Source organism: Sorex araneus, chromosome X, assembly GCF_027595985.1.
Source record: "Sorex araneus isolate mSorAra2 chromosome X, mSorAra2.pri, whole genome shotgun sequence".
NCBI classification, from domain to species: domain Eukaryota; kingdom Metazoa; phylum Chordata; class Mammalia; order Eulipotyphla; family Soricidae; genus Sorex; species Sorex araneus.
This window is the reverse complement of record NC_073313.1, coordinates 87,309,760-87,320,859: the sequence shown is the minus strand read 5'-3', so window position 1 is coordinate 87,320,859 and position 11,100 is coordinate 87,309,760. Positions and strand designations below refer to the sequence as shown.

Below are 11,100 nucleotides of genomic sequence, written 5' to 3'. Positions count from 1 at the left end.
TGCTGGGGCTCAGGTGACCATACTGGGTTCCAGGTATCAAACTTGGGTTGGCTGTGTGCAAGGCAAACGCTTACCTTGTACTATCTCTCCAGCCCCCTCAAATGCACTTTTTGGATCACTCTTGCTGGAGTTTACTCTGTATTGGGTATGCCTGTGTGCATCTAATGAATTAATTAATTAAATTAGCATAGACCTGATGTTCCTTTCTGTTCTGCAAGATACTGTCATTTTGACAACAGGCGGGAAGAAGTGAGACAGATGGGGGCAGAACTGTATTGAATTCCTTGTATTTTATTTTTCAGGATATCTCATTCATCAAGCAACTCAATGTTGTGAAACATAGAATGGTACATACAAAGCCATGGCCAAATGTATTTATTGTAGGAAACATAACAGGTTTCGAGAAAGGCAAACTGGCTAAAAAAAAGTCCTGAAAGTGTTTCAGAGTAGATAAAAGTAGAAGACACCCGCCAAAGAGATGAAACAAGTTTTTGTTGAAATCCCACCTTTAACCAGGATGCTCTTTACAGAGTTGCCTTTTTAAAATTCTTGAAATAACATGGCCCGCAAACATGAGGACACCCAAACTGATGCCGCACACCTCCAAGTGAACTGCATTTTATGTGAGCCTTCTGCGAGGCATAGAGATTGCTTTTATGAGTTTGTGCCTAGTTGGTTTGAGGCTGTTTGATCTGGAACCAAGTGGGGATGTGGGCACTTAACCCCCTGCACGTGTCCTATGTGGACATGGGGACAATCTTGGGTCTCAGGGGATAGCTGAACATGACCTCCAAGAGTAAGGGTGAATTGTCAGCTTTCAATTCTTTATTATAAAGACATATTTACACAGAACAACCTTCACAAACACAGTGAACACAATTATGGGAAGGGGACACATTTCACTTTTTTTACTGAAAGGGGCCTTACTATCTTTGTATAAATTAGAATAAAAATCATACACAACCACTTTAAATAAAACAGCCCACCTACTGGCCTCCTCTGCCCTGTGTCCTGGCCATCCCCTTTGTCCTCTTTCCCCCTTCCCGTGGGGTTGGGCGGGATGACGAGGCAAGAGATGCAGAGAGGAGAAGGGGGGGGAGAAAGGGCCCAGTCCCTGGCAGAGACATCAGTGGTGAAAAAAGGCTTTTCTGGACACTGGCCAGCCCCCACTGGAGTCTGAGGGGTGTGGGAGGTGGGTGTCCGCAGCACCAGCAGCAAGAGCAGTAGCATTAGCAGCAGCAGAGGGAAGGGCAGAGGCAGGTAGGCAAATGTTGGGGTGCAGTGGGACTCAAGGGGCCCTGACCCCCCCAGGCCCCACTTATAAATAGATGGCCATCTGGCGCTTGGGTTCCCCTTTCTCTGTTCTGGAAGGTCTCTGAGTAGGAAGCCTGCTCAGACCAACACTTTCTCTCAGCTTTCCTTTTTCCTTTCTTCTGCCCTCTCTCCCTTCCTTTCCTTCCTCTTTTCCCGCCTGCCCTGCCTTCCTTCTCTCCTTGACTTCATTCCTCTTCCTGCCCCCAAAGAAAGGAGACTGGGAAAACAGGTGCAGTCAAGGTGAAAGGAAGGCTCCTCCTGGCTCCTCCAAACCAGGAACTGAGGCCTGTGAAAATACCCGGCTTCTGGAAGCGCTGCAAGAAGTGGAGGCGGGGGGCAGCACTGGTCAGTTCTAGAACTTTCCAGTCAGGTCAGGGAATGGATCAGCGGAGAGGCAGGCCAAGGAGGTGGCAATAAGGTGGCCCCTCCCCTACCATGAGGCGGTACACAGCCAGCTTGTCTAGTGTTCCCCAGTCATTCCCAACCCCAAGCTCGGGGGAAAAGGCACTTAATATGTTGGGAAAAGGCATCATCAAGAGGGAAGAGATCATCAAGTGGCAGCTGGGAGGCTTGGGTCCTCCTTCAGGCTCTTTAGTGACCCTGAGCTGGTCACTATCCCTCTCCAGGCCTCTCTCCACAGGAGTTTGCCTAAGGAGGCAGGGCTAAGTGCTCTCCAAGGTTCCTTTTGGCTCTGAGACTCTGTGATTCTTGGCAAAAACAATCCTCCTGCTTGGCTTTTGCCCCTGAGAGGGTACAGAGCCCCTTCAGACCCAACACCCTCCCCTCCTCCTGAGCCATGCTTGCAACTAGAAGTGGTGGGGGCGGGTAGTGTGAGCGAGGGGAGTATCAGGAGACACACAGTGAGGTAAGAGAAGTAACAGTCCTCCAGGGCCTCTCCTATGCCTCTTCCACAAGGGGAATGAGAAAGAGGCCTCAGCAGCGCTTCTTCCTCTTCTTTTCCATTGCTTCACCCCTCCCCTCCCCACAGTGCAAAGCCCCCATTCCAATAGATCCCAAAACACCCAGACTGCACCCCAATACCCCAGTCCCGATAATCAATCTCCCACCGCTTATGGCGGCAGTTCCCTCTGAGACCAGGCACAGGGTCACACTGACAGGCTAGGCTGGATCTAGAGGAGCCCTCCAAAGACAGGAGACTCCATCCCTCCCATACCCTCCCCATACACGCAGCGGAGAAAAGAACAGGGAGTGGCTTGGGAGAAGAAGGGTGGCCTTCCTCCGGGTATGGGGACTTGAAAGTCAGTTGCAGACATGAAGAAGGTCTCCAGGAATCCTTGTGTGAGAAAAGGAATCATCTGGACTCTATGGGCCAGGCCACGCCATTCTGTGAGGCTGGTGGGTGAGAAGAGCTGGGGCCATCCGCAGCTAGGACAGGTACAAGATGAGCGGCGTCTAGACGAAGGTTCCAGAGAAGCAGACCAATCTATGGAGTTGAGAGAATCAAGTGGGGGCGGGCACTTGGGGGCCCCTTCAGTCCTAAAGAGACAAAAAGACAGGAAGTCAATGGCAGGTCTTGGGTCAAAGACAATATGCAAGACAGAATAGGACACAGTCCTCATTACCTCCTTCCCACCAGCCTCAACTTCAACTCCAAGGTGGCCCTATACTGACTGCAGGGAGAGCAGCAGGCCCGGCTTCCAGAGCAGGCTTCGGCTTCGGGTTTGGGTGCGGCCATCTTTGAGTTTTCTCTTTTTCCACACAGCTCTAAACAACCATGGTTGCCAGTCTCCTGATTTCCACCATGCTCTTCGCCCCCACTCCCAAACTCTCTGCCTCTCTTCCCCTCTCTGCTGAGGATTCATACTAGACACTTGGACCCTGGGGCACTTCTCTCCAGCTAATTAAGCCCCTGCCCTATCTCTGCTCGGTAAAGTTTGTTCAGTTCCATGTGGAACGGGAACCAGTATTCAAAGTCTGGGAAGACAGGAGAATGTCAGGCCCTAGGCCTGGGTCCTCAGTGCAAAAGATGGAAGACTTGCATGCGGTATCTGGAAGCCCCTCCATGGCATGGTGCAGTGACTTGTAACTGCTGGTGGCCGCCCAGTAACAAGCAGGAGCACTACCATTGCTTCCAGGCTATCCCCACCTGGCTCCTCCTAGATTGCCCACTGACCAGAGTCAAGTACCTGCTTCAGAAAGGCATGGGGCCCTTATGGGAGAGGCGTGGCCGCTGGCGACGGAACTTCCTCCGAGCTCCCTGCCAGGGCCCTGGTCCGTTCTTCGACCCTCGGGGCTGTGCTGCGCGGACGTTGCCTTCCTGCAACCCTTTCCGGCCAGAAGGCTGCATCAGAGGTCCTGCAGAAAGGATCAGTCCAGTTAGATAGGAAGGTGGTGCCCGTGGACATAGGTCACAGAGCACAGACCCCTGGGAGAGGCAATCCTTGCGTGAGGCAGAGTGAAAGGCACAGCCTTTCTTTGGTTTTAGCTTCCCTCCTGCGGAATCACTTGCCAGTCTGTCACTGTCGTGGGACAAAGAGGACTCAGTACTCATCTTGCAATGTAAGTAGTTGGTTAGCTGCGCTTCTGGGATTCAAATACCTGACAGTGCCCCCACATTTCTGGCAGGCACAAACACAACAATGTGAGGGGGTAAAAAATTGAGACATTATGCCCATACTTGACTAGGGCACAGCAGGGACAACCCACACCCCCATATCACCCTTGAAACTGATGAACACATTTCACACACATTCCAACGAAGTGAATGACACAATGCCATGCACCCATCAGTTATCCACAGAGAGTGGCAAAAGCCTTAGTTGTCCCTTTTCTTTTTCCTTTGGAGCCGTTTGAGGCCACACCTGGCAGTGCTCAGGATTTACTCCTGGCTCTGCGCTCAGGGGTCACCCCTGGATGTACTTCAGGGAACCCTGTATGGTATCAGGATTCAAACTAGGGTTGGCCGCATGCAAAGCAATGCACTATCTCTCCAGCCTCTCTTTTTTCCTTTCTCTGAAGCATTGTAAGAGCAAACTTTGTGCTCCCTGTCACAATCCTCCTACAGTCTTCTGAGACACAGGTGGCCCATTTTTGAGTGTGCCAGATGTCTCCCCTGGGCATCTCATTGGTGTTTAGGCATCTCCTACTTTGCTCATGTGGCCTCCCTGTGGGTGGGGCAGGGCTTGGGGAGGAGGTCTCTGATTCCACGTACCTTACACCCAGTTCTCCTCAGCCTGATACCACAGGGAGTGTCCAATAAAGACTGCATTAATGAGTGAGTGCGCAAATGGCGGAATGGTCCCCGGAAGCCACATTCTATTCTGGAGGCTGAGGAACCTGAGTATTGGCATCGCCAAGGCCACTTCCTGGGTCCTTTCCAACCCTAGCTAGCTTCTTTTACATAGGGATGGTGGCAGCAGGGGAGGCATGTTTAGCATCTATCTGCTCACATCTGACTGAGAGTAGAAGAGTTCAGGGGCTCCTTGATACATCTATCCACATCTGGTTTAGTGTAAATGCCTTGTGACGCTGCAGCTTCAACAGAATCGAAGTGGTGCTGGATGCTCTTAGTCATAAGGACAGAGAAGGTGCCTGTGTGGATGAGCTCTCACTGAGGGAGAGGTAGGCGGGGCATGCTGTGTAACTCCCAGCATGGGGCTGGCTTGTAGTAGTAGATTCGGAGGCCAGTGCCTGGACTTCTGGTTTCTCTGCCATCCCCCGACTCCCCCTCCAGCAGACTGGCCTTCAGCTCCATCCCTATTCTCGAGCTCTGCCTCCATTCCTCCAGCAATCCCACCACCACTTCTAGCTCACAGTTTCCATATCATCCCCACTGTTGGCTGGTGGCCTGCCTCCCCACACCATCTTCCGGTGGGGGGGGTTCTCCTTTGCCATCTCCCTGACTCCATTATTCCCCCGTCCTTGATTCCACCTTTTGGGTGATGGCACACCTGGGGATTCTCAAGGGGAGTTACTTCTGGCTCTGTACTCAGGATCTATTCCTGGTGGTGCCCAGGGAACTCTATGGGATGCCAGGGATTGAACCTGGCTCAGCCACATGCAAGGCAAATGTATTGCTCCAGCCCCTCTTGTTCCCTCCTTGACTCTGGTCATTCCTGCTCACTTGCACATAGTTCCTAGGTATTTCTTCTCCTCCAGGACCAAAGGCAGGCAGGTAGGCAGGTTGGTTCTTAGGTTCCTTCCTACCCACTCCCACACCCTCCCCTCCACCAAAGGACATCCCACAATGCATGTGTACACAGTCCCTCCTCCCACTCACCCTTTCCAGCCATCACCTAATAGGAATTTAAACACGAAGGACATTTTCACTTTGAAGACCTTTCTTTTAAGAAGGCATTCCCCCAATGGCACCCTGAGCTATGCGCAGGCCGGTGATGCTAAGGAGGGGTATCACTCCCAGCAGTGCTCAGGGGACCATGTGGTACCTGGGGTCCAGACCCAGGGCTCCCACATGCAGATTATATGCTTCAGTCCCTTCAGCCATCTCCCTGGCCTTCCATTTGTGTGCTTGGAGCAGTGGGAATACACAGAGAAAAGGAGTGGAGGCTACCCTTGGGGACCATCTGCAAAGGGACTGGGCAGAGAGAAGCTTCATTCACAAAGCCCTGTGCTCTGGGGTGCCCCTAGGCTGTGCCTGCTCAATAGGCATGAGACAGTTGAGGAGTCGGTATCAGGTCTTAAGGACTCTGCTGGACTCTGCTGAAAGGGTGGGATGCTAGGGAAGATGCCAGGGGCCTTGAAAAGGGGAAGGAGGTCTTGCTTCTTCCAACTGCTGGGGGTGAGGCAGTGGTGCAGGCAGCAACACCAGGGTTACATGAGACATGGAGAAGCGAGGCAAAGGGCCGGGTGGAGAGCGTATCATCAAATGCTCACCGCCCAAGACTGGGGGTACAGGCAGCTGTGCCAAGGGAGGGCTGGCTGGGGGTGAAGGGTAGGAGTGTAGGCCTAGAGCCAGTGGGGGAAACAGGACCATAACTCAGATGCTGGCCAGGGAAACAAGAGGCTGTGGGCCTGCCAGGAACTGCCCCAAGCACTCAGCTGAGCCCTAGAGAGCAGCCGGCCCAGGAGAACCCCTGGCATCTTGCATCCCTCCGAGTGGATTCAGTCTTCCTTCTGCATTCTGATCTCGCCCCCCACCTGTTGCCTCCTTTTGAGTCTGGCTCACCCCTCCGATAAGCTGACACCTGAAAACACAGCTTGATCTGTCCAAAGGGCCACCTTAGAAACACAGGTCTCGGGGCTGGAGCAATAGCATAGCGGGTAGGGCGTTTGCCTTGCATGCAGCCAACCCAGGTTCAATTCCCAGCATCCCATATGGTCCCCTGAGCACCTCCAGGGGTAATTCCTGAGTGCAGAGCCAGAAGTAACCCCTGTGCATTTCCAGGTGTGACCCAAAAAGCAAAAGTACAGGTCTCATCCCCACAGAAGGCGGACTATAACCCCTCCCCCCCAAAAAAAATCCCAGGTAGAAATGAGGGCCTCTTCCAATTGTTAAAGTACTTCTTTTCAACTCTTTTCACTGAAAAGGAAGTTGAGGCATCTTTCTGCCAAGAATCCCTGCAGGGCCTGGAGCTCGATGCTGCGGAGCGCTTGGAGAACACATCAGGCACCAGCAGAGAAATGGAGCTTGATTCTCCCACAGCCCCAACCACAAACGTGGCTCCAATGTCCAGAGCCACTTTTCAGGAACATGCCCGCCTCCCCTGGAACCAGCCATGCTAGCTGTCTGGCCTGTCCTGGGACTTACTGGGAAATGTACTCTGGTGGAGGGATGGTTGTTGGAACACTGTATGACTGAAATCCAATCATGCACAGCTTTGTACGGGTCTATCTCACATTTATTCAATAAAATAGTTTAAAAAATAAAATTAAAAGCCCACTGGCATGCTCTGGGTGGGGGCCCCCACTAGCTAGGTCCCCTCCTCAACTCTGAGGTGTCCTGTTTCTGGAATGAAGTAGCCAGCTTTTGGCTTCCCAGCCTTTCACCCCAGTGCCCTGAGTGGTGTCCCCATGCCAGCCTTTGCTCGGACACAACAGGCTTTGGCAGCCTGGGCCAGCACTGCACTGGCCTACAGTCCTTGGCTGCCAAGAGGCTTGACTCAGGTTACATGGGTACTCAGCATTAAGGGATTGGGGTTGAAGTGGAGGAGGCCTTTTCTGAAAGGGAGGGGTACAGTAGGCTGTCCTCACATTACCAATATAGATGTGACTGTTGCTGGAGGGAGGGAGGGAGGGAGGGAGGGAGGGAGGAAGGGAGGAAGGGAGGGAGGGAGGGAGAAAGGGAGGAAGGGAGGGAGAAAGGGAGGAAGGGAGGAAGGGAGGGAGAGGTACTCAGACAAACCTTAAGGGATACTTGGCTCTGACCCAGTAGCTCTCAGACTCAGAAGAGCAAAGTGTATTCCAGGTCAGAGGCAGTGCAGTGTGTGTGTGTGTGTGTGTGTGTGTGTGTGTGTGTGTGTGTTTGGGCTTGGGGGGGTGAAGAATATTCCAAGTGGAGATAAAGTGTGTTGGGAGGAAACATGGGGCTGAAGCCCGGGAACCTAGGAACTCTGCTGGGGGGAACATGTAAGTCTGAGTCAAGGGCAAAGTGGTTCTGGGCTCCTGTTTCCTGACCCAGGAGAGCTGGCAGGAGGAGTAGAACATGGTGGGTGTGGTTGCCAGGTGCAGAAGGTAAGGGGTGCCTTGGTAGTTTCTAGTATTTGCAGCCCAGTGGGAGGGCTGTGGAAATGACCCAAATCAGGGATGAAGTCAGACTAAGGCTGACAGGGGGATTAAAGACACAACAGGATCTGGGTCAGACACAGTGTTCCCTCTCCCTGGAAACCAGCTTTCCCTCTTACCGATACAGCCCCAACAGCTGGACTTTAAAACAGTCAGAGCGGGGGTGACAGAAGGCCAAGGGTCTCTCTATAACTTTAGGGTAGCACCAAGTATGCCAACCAGGAAGCCCCATCTTCCTCTGAGAGGCCCTCACTACACCCACTCTTTCCTCCCCGAAGGCGCCGTCTTGGACTGAAGCCCACAGACCTGCCATGTGGGTGTGTCTTGTTCCCCTCACCACAGGGTAGGACCCCAGGGTCAGGCCCCTGTGGAGTCTTTCAATCATCTTCCTTGCTCTCTTCCAACATAGCTTGCCAGACAAGAGTGTCTGGGGGGGAAAAACCCTGTCCACCTCTTTCCAAGGTGGAGGTTGACTCCTTGGGCCTCAGGTAAGCAGGTGGTACCGGACCCAAGCAGGGCACCTTCCAGGGCAGGACCAAAGGCAACAGCATTGAGAAAGAAGGTAGCTGATGACAGGGAACTGAGACCTGGCTTGGTCCCTCAGGAAGCTTCTGTACTGCCAAGGATGGTCCTGTCCCGACAGGTCAGAACCAAATAGAACCCTGTGCTCTTCCTCGAGCAGAGAGGAAACACTTTCTCGGTCTCTCCTTCCCCCACTCTGGTATTAGCCCTCCCGGTCGCCCTTGGTGATGCCAGGTAAGGCTGCAGTGACAGCCAGATCACAGGACTGTGCCAACTGCCCCAGGAAGCAAGTGAGGGCACACAGGAACTGGGTGGGGATCGGGATGGGGAGGGCCAGAGAGCACCTGGTGCCAAGGATTGCCAGGTGGAAGGTGTGGTGCTGGCAGGGGGGTGTCGGGTCCTGCCTTGCTTGCCTTGCTTTGTGGTTTGGAGATGAGGGTGAGATGCAGCGTGCCCAGCCTGGGTGGGGGGAAGGGGAGTGTGCCTCGAGCCAGAACATCCAGGAACTAAGCCAGAGGGAAGGGGGAGGCTGAGAGGAGGATCTTGGGCACGGGAGTCCAGAGCACAGAGCACAGAGCACAGCAGACAGAACCTGGCCCCCTGCCTCTGCTCACTGAAGGGGCGCTAAGGATCAACAGCTGGTCTCCATGCCGCCGCCACGCGCTCCCTCCTATGCAACAAGTGTCACGTCTGCAACTTGGTTCCAGCGGCCCCAGTGGCTGGGCGAACCCCGAAAGGGGCCAGGCGGCTCCTCACTTCCCAGGGCCAGTAGATCTTCAAGGCCAGCCGGGGGGGGGGTCCTGGCCAGTCCCCTGCGTTGACCCACGAGGGGGACGGAGCGGGGCTCCTTGCACCACGTGGGGCGCGGGCCGCGGAACCTGCGGGGAGCGCCCGCTTCCTCAGACTGCGAGAGGAGTGCCCAGACCCGACAGGCGTCGGGCGAGGGATGCCCTCCCGGAGCAAGCGGTTCCCCCCCACACGCTCTGCCAGACCCCGCCACCCCGCCACCAGCTCGGCCCCGAAACCGGGCCCCCGGGACGCCCCGTCGGCCGGCAGCCCGGCGCGTGGCGGCTCCCTGGGAGGCGGCGAGCGGCCAGCGACGGGGCGGACGAGCCGGGGGGCGCGCACTCACCTCCACACACGGCGGTCAGAGAGAGCCAGAGCAGCAGCAGCGCCTGCAAGCACCGCCACAGATTCATGCTGCTCCTGGGGCCGCCGCGGCCCTAGCAACTGGGGGGCAGCGGGGGGCGCGAGCGCAGGCGGCCGGGAGGCCACGAGGGGGGCGCGAAGCGGGGAGGCTCTGAGCTCGCGTCGCTCCCGGGGGCGCCCACGCCGCGCGGCAGGCTGCTGGCCCCGCCGCCTCCTCTTCCTTGCAGCCTCCCTGGCTCGCCGCGCGGGGCAGCGCCACCCAGCTGGCCCCTCTCTCAGGCGTCTCGGCGAGGCTCCTGTCGCCGCGCCTCGGGTCGCGGCCCGAACTGCCGGTGGCGGTGCCAGCGAAAATGCTCCCCGCTCACGCCAGGGGCTGCATTTTGTAGTAGCGTGTGGCTTGGCCGCGAGCCCACTTGGTCATGTGGTCATCGGAGGGCTGGAGGGCGGGGGGCGGGGGGGGAGCAGGAAGAGGGAGAAGGGAGCGAGCCGCCCGCGCCGCCCCCCTCCCGGCACGCACTCGGCAGCCCCAGCCCGGGGCGCGGGAGGGAATCTGGAGGTGGCCCCACAACAAAGGCTGCCCGGCCGCTGAGCCGGCCCACAACCCCTCCCCGGACAATGCCCGCCTGGACCGCGGCCAGAGGGGGTTTTGAAACCTGAAGGATTTCAAACACAGGAAGCATCGGGGGCGGTGGAGGGGCACACTTAACCCCTTCTCCCCTCGCCCCCTGAAGGGCTGTCAAGAAACCCGGAATCTCCAGGAAGGACCCTGCCCGCTCTCCCGTACCTCCCCGCCCTGGATCTCTGACCCGCTCTTTTCTCCTTTTCTCCCCAAGACACAAGCGGCTTGGCCAGATCGCCCCCGCCCCCGGCACCCCAGCCCTTCTCTCTGTATGTCCTCAATTGGGGTGCACTCGGTTACTTCTGTAGGACAAGGCTGCTTAAAATTGGTCAGCGCACCCATTTTTCCTAGCAGCCCCCAAATCTCCGCACCTCCACAAAACTAGAAGGCATCTTCCACCTGCGACGTCTCCATCCTCCAAATACTGCCCTCGAGTTCTTTTTGTAACAGCCCCTCCAAGTCCATCTCCTTGGGAAGACCTCCTAGGAAAGCAATATCCCAAAAGGGTCCTCTCTGGGTTCCCTCCTGGTCGCTGGTAGTGGGGTTTTCTGAAACTCCTTTATCAGCCTCTTTCTAGTTTCTCATCACTGTGAGATGGTCCCAGTTTACCCAAACCCAGAGAATCAAGGCCGGATTCGTCTCTTACGGACTTAGAATTCCCACTTGGGAATTGGAGATTGAATTGGGGATTGAAGCAGTTTTTGGGGCGCTGGCCTTCACAGACCAAACCTTTAGCTTCTGCAGCCCAGCAGAGGTCCCAAAAGAAGGGATCACCTTTTCCATAACACTGGAAC

General features: G+C 55.6%; 1 protein-coding gene across 1 annotated transcript; it reads right to left on the bottom strand.

Moving 5' to 3' along the window:
• Positions 1–271: 271 nt before the first annotated feature.
• On the bottom strand, positions 272–10,027 carry APLN (apelin). Its single transcript, XM_055121042.1, has 3 exons — positions 9,671–10,027; positions 3,462–3,630; positions 272–2,811 (listed from the first exon to the last, which is right to left on the bottom strand). Exons 1-2 carry the CDS (start codon positions 9,735–9,737, stop codon positions 3,467–3,469), a joined length of 231 nt encoding a protein of 76 aa, XP_054977017.1. The 5' UTR covers positions 9,738–10,027; the 3' UTR covers positions 272–2,811; positions 3,462–3,466.
• Between the last annotated feature and the right edge of the window lie 1,073 nt (positions 10,028–11,100).

Coding starts and splice junctions, on each gene's coding strand:
- APLN (XM_055121042.1), bottom strand. CDS start 9,737: ATGAATCTGTGGCGGTGCTTGCAGGCGCTGCTGCTGCTCTGGCTCTCT. Junction 3,631..9,670: donor TCTGACCGCCGTGTGTGGAG/GTGAGTGCGCGC, acceptor TCCTTTCTGCAG/GACCTCTGATGCAGCCTTCT.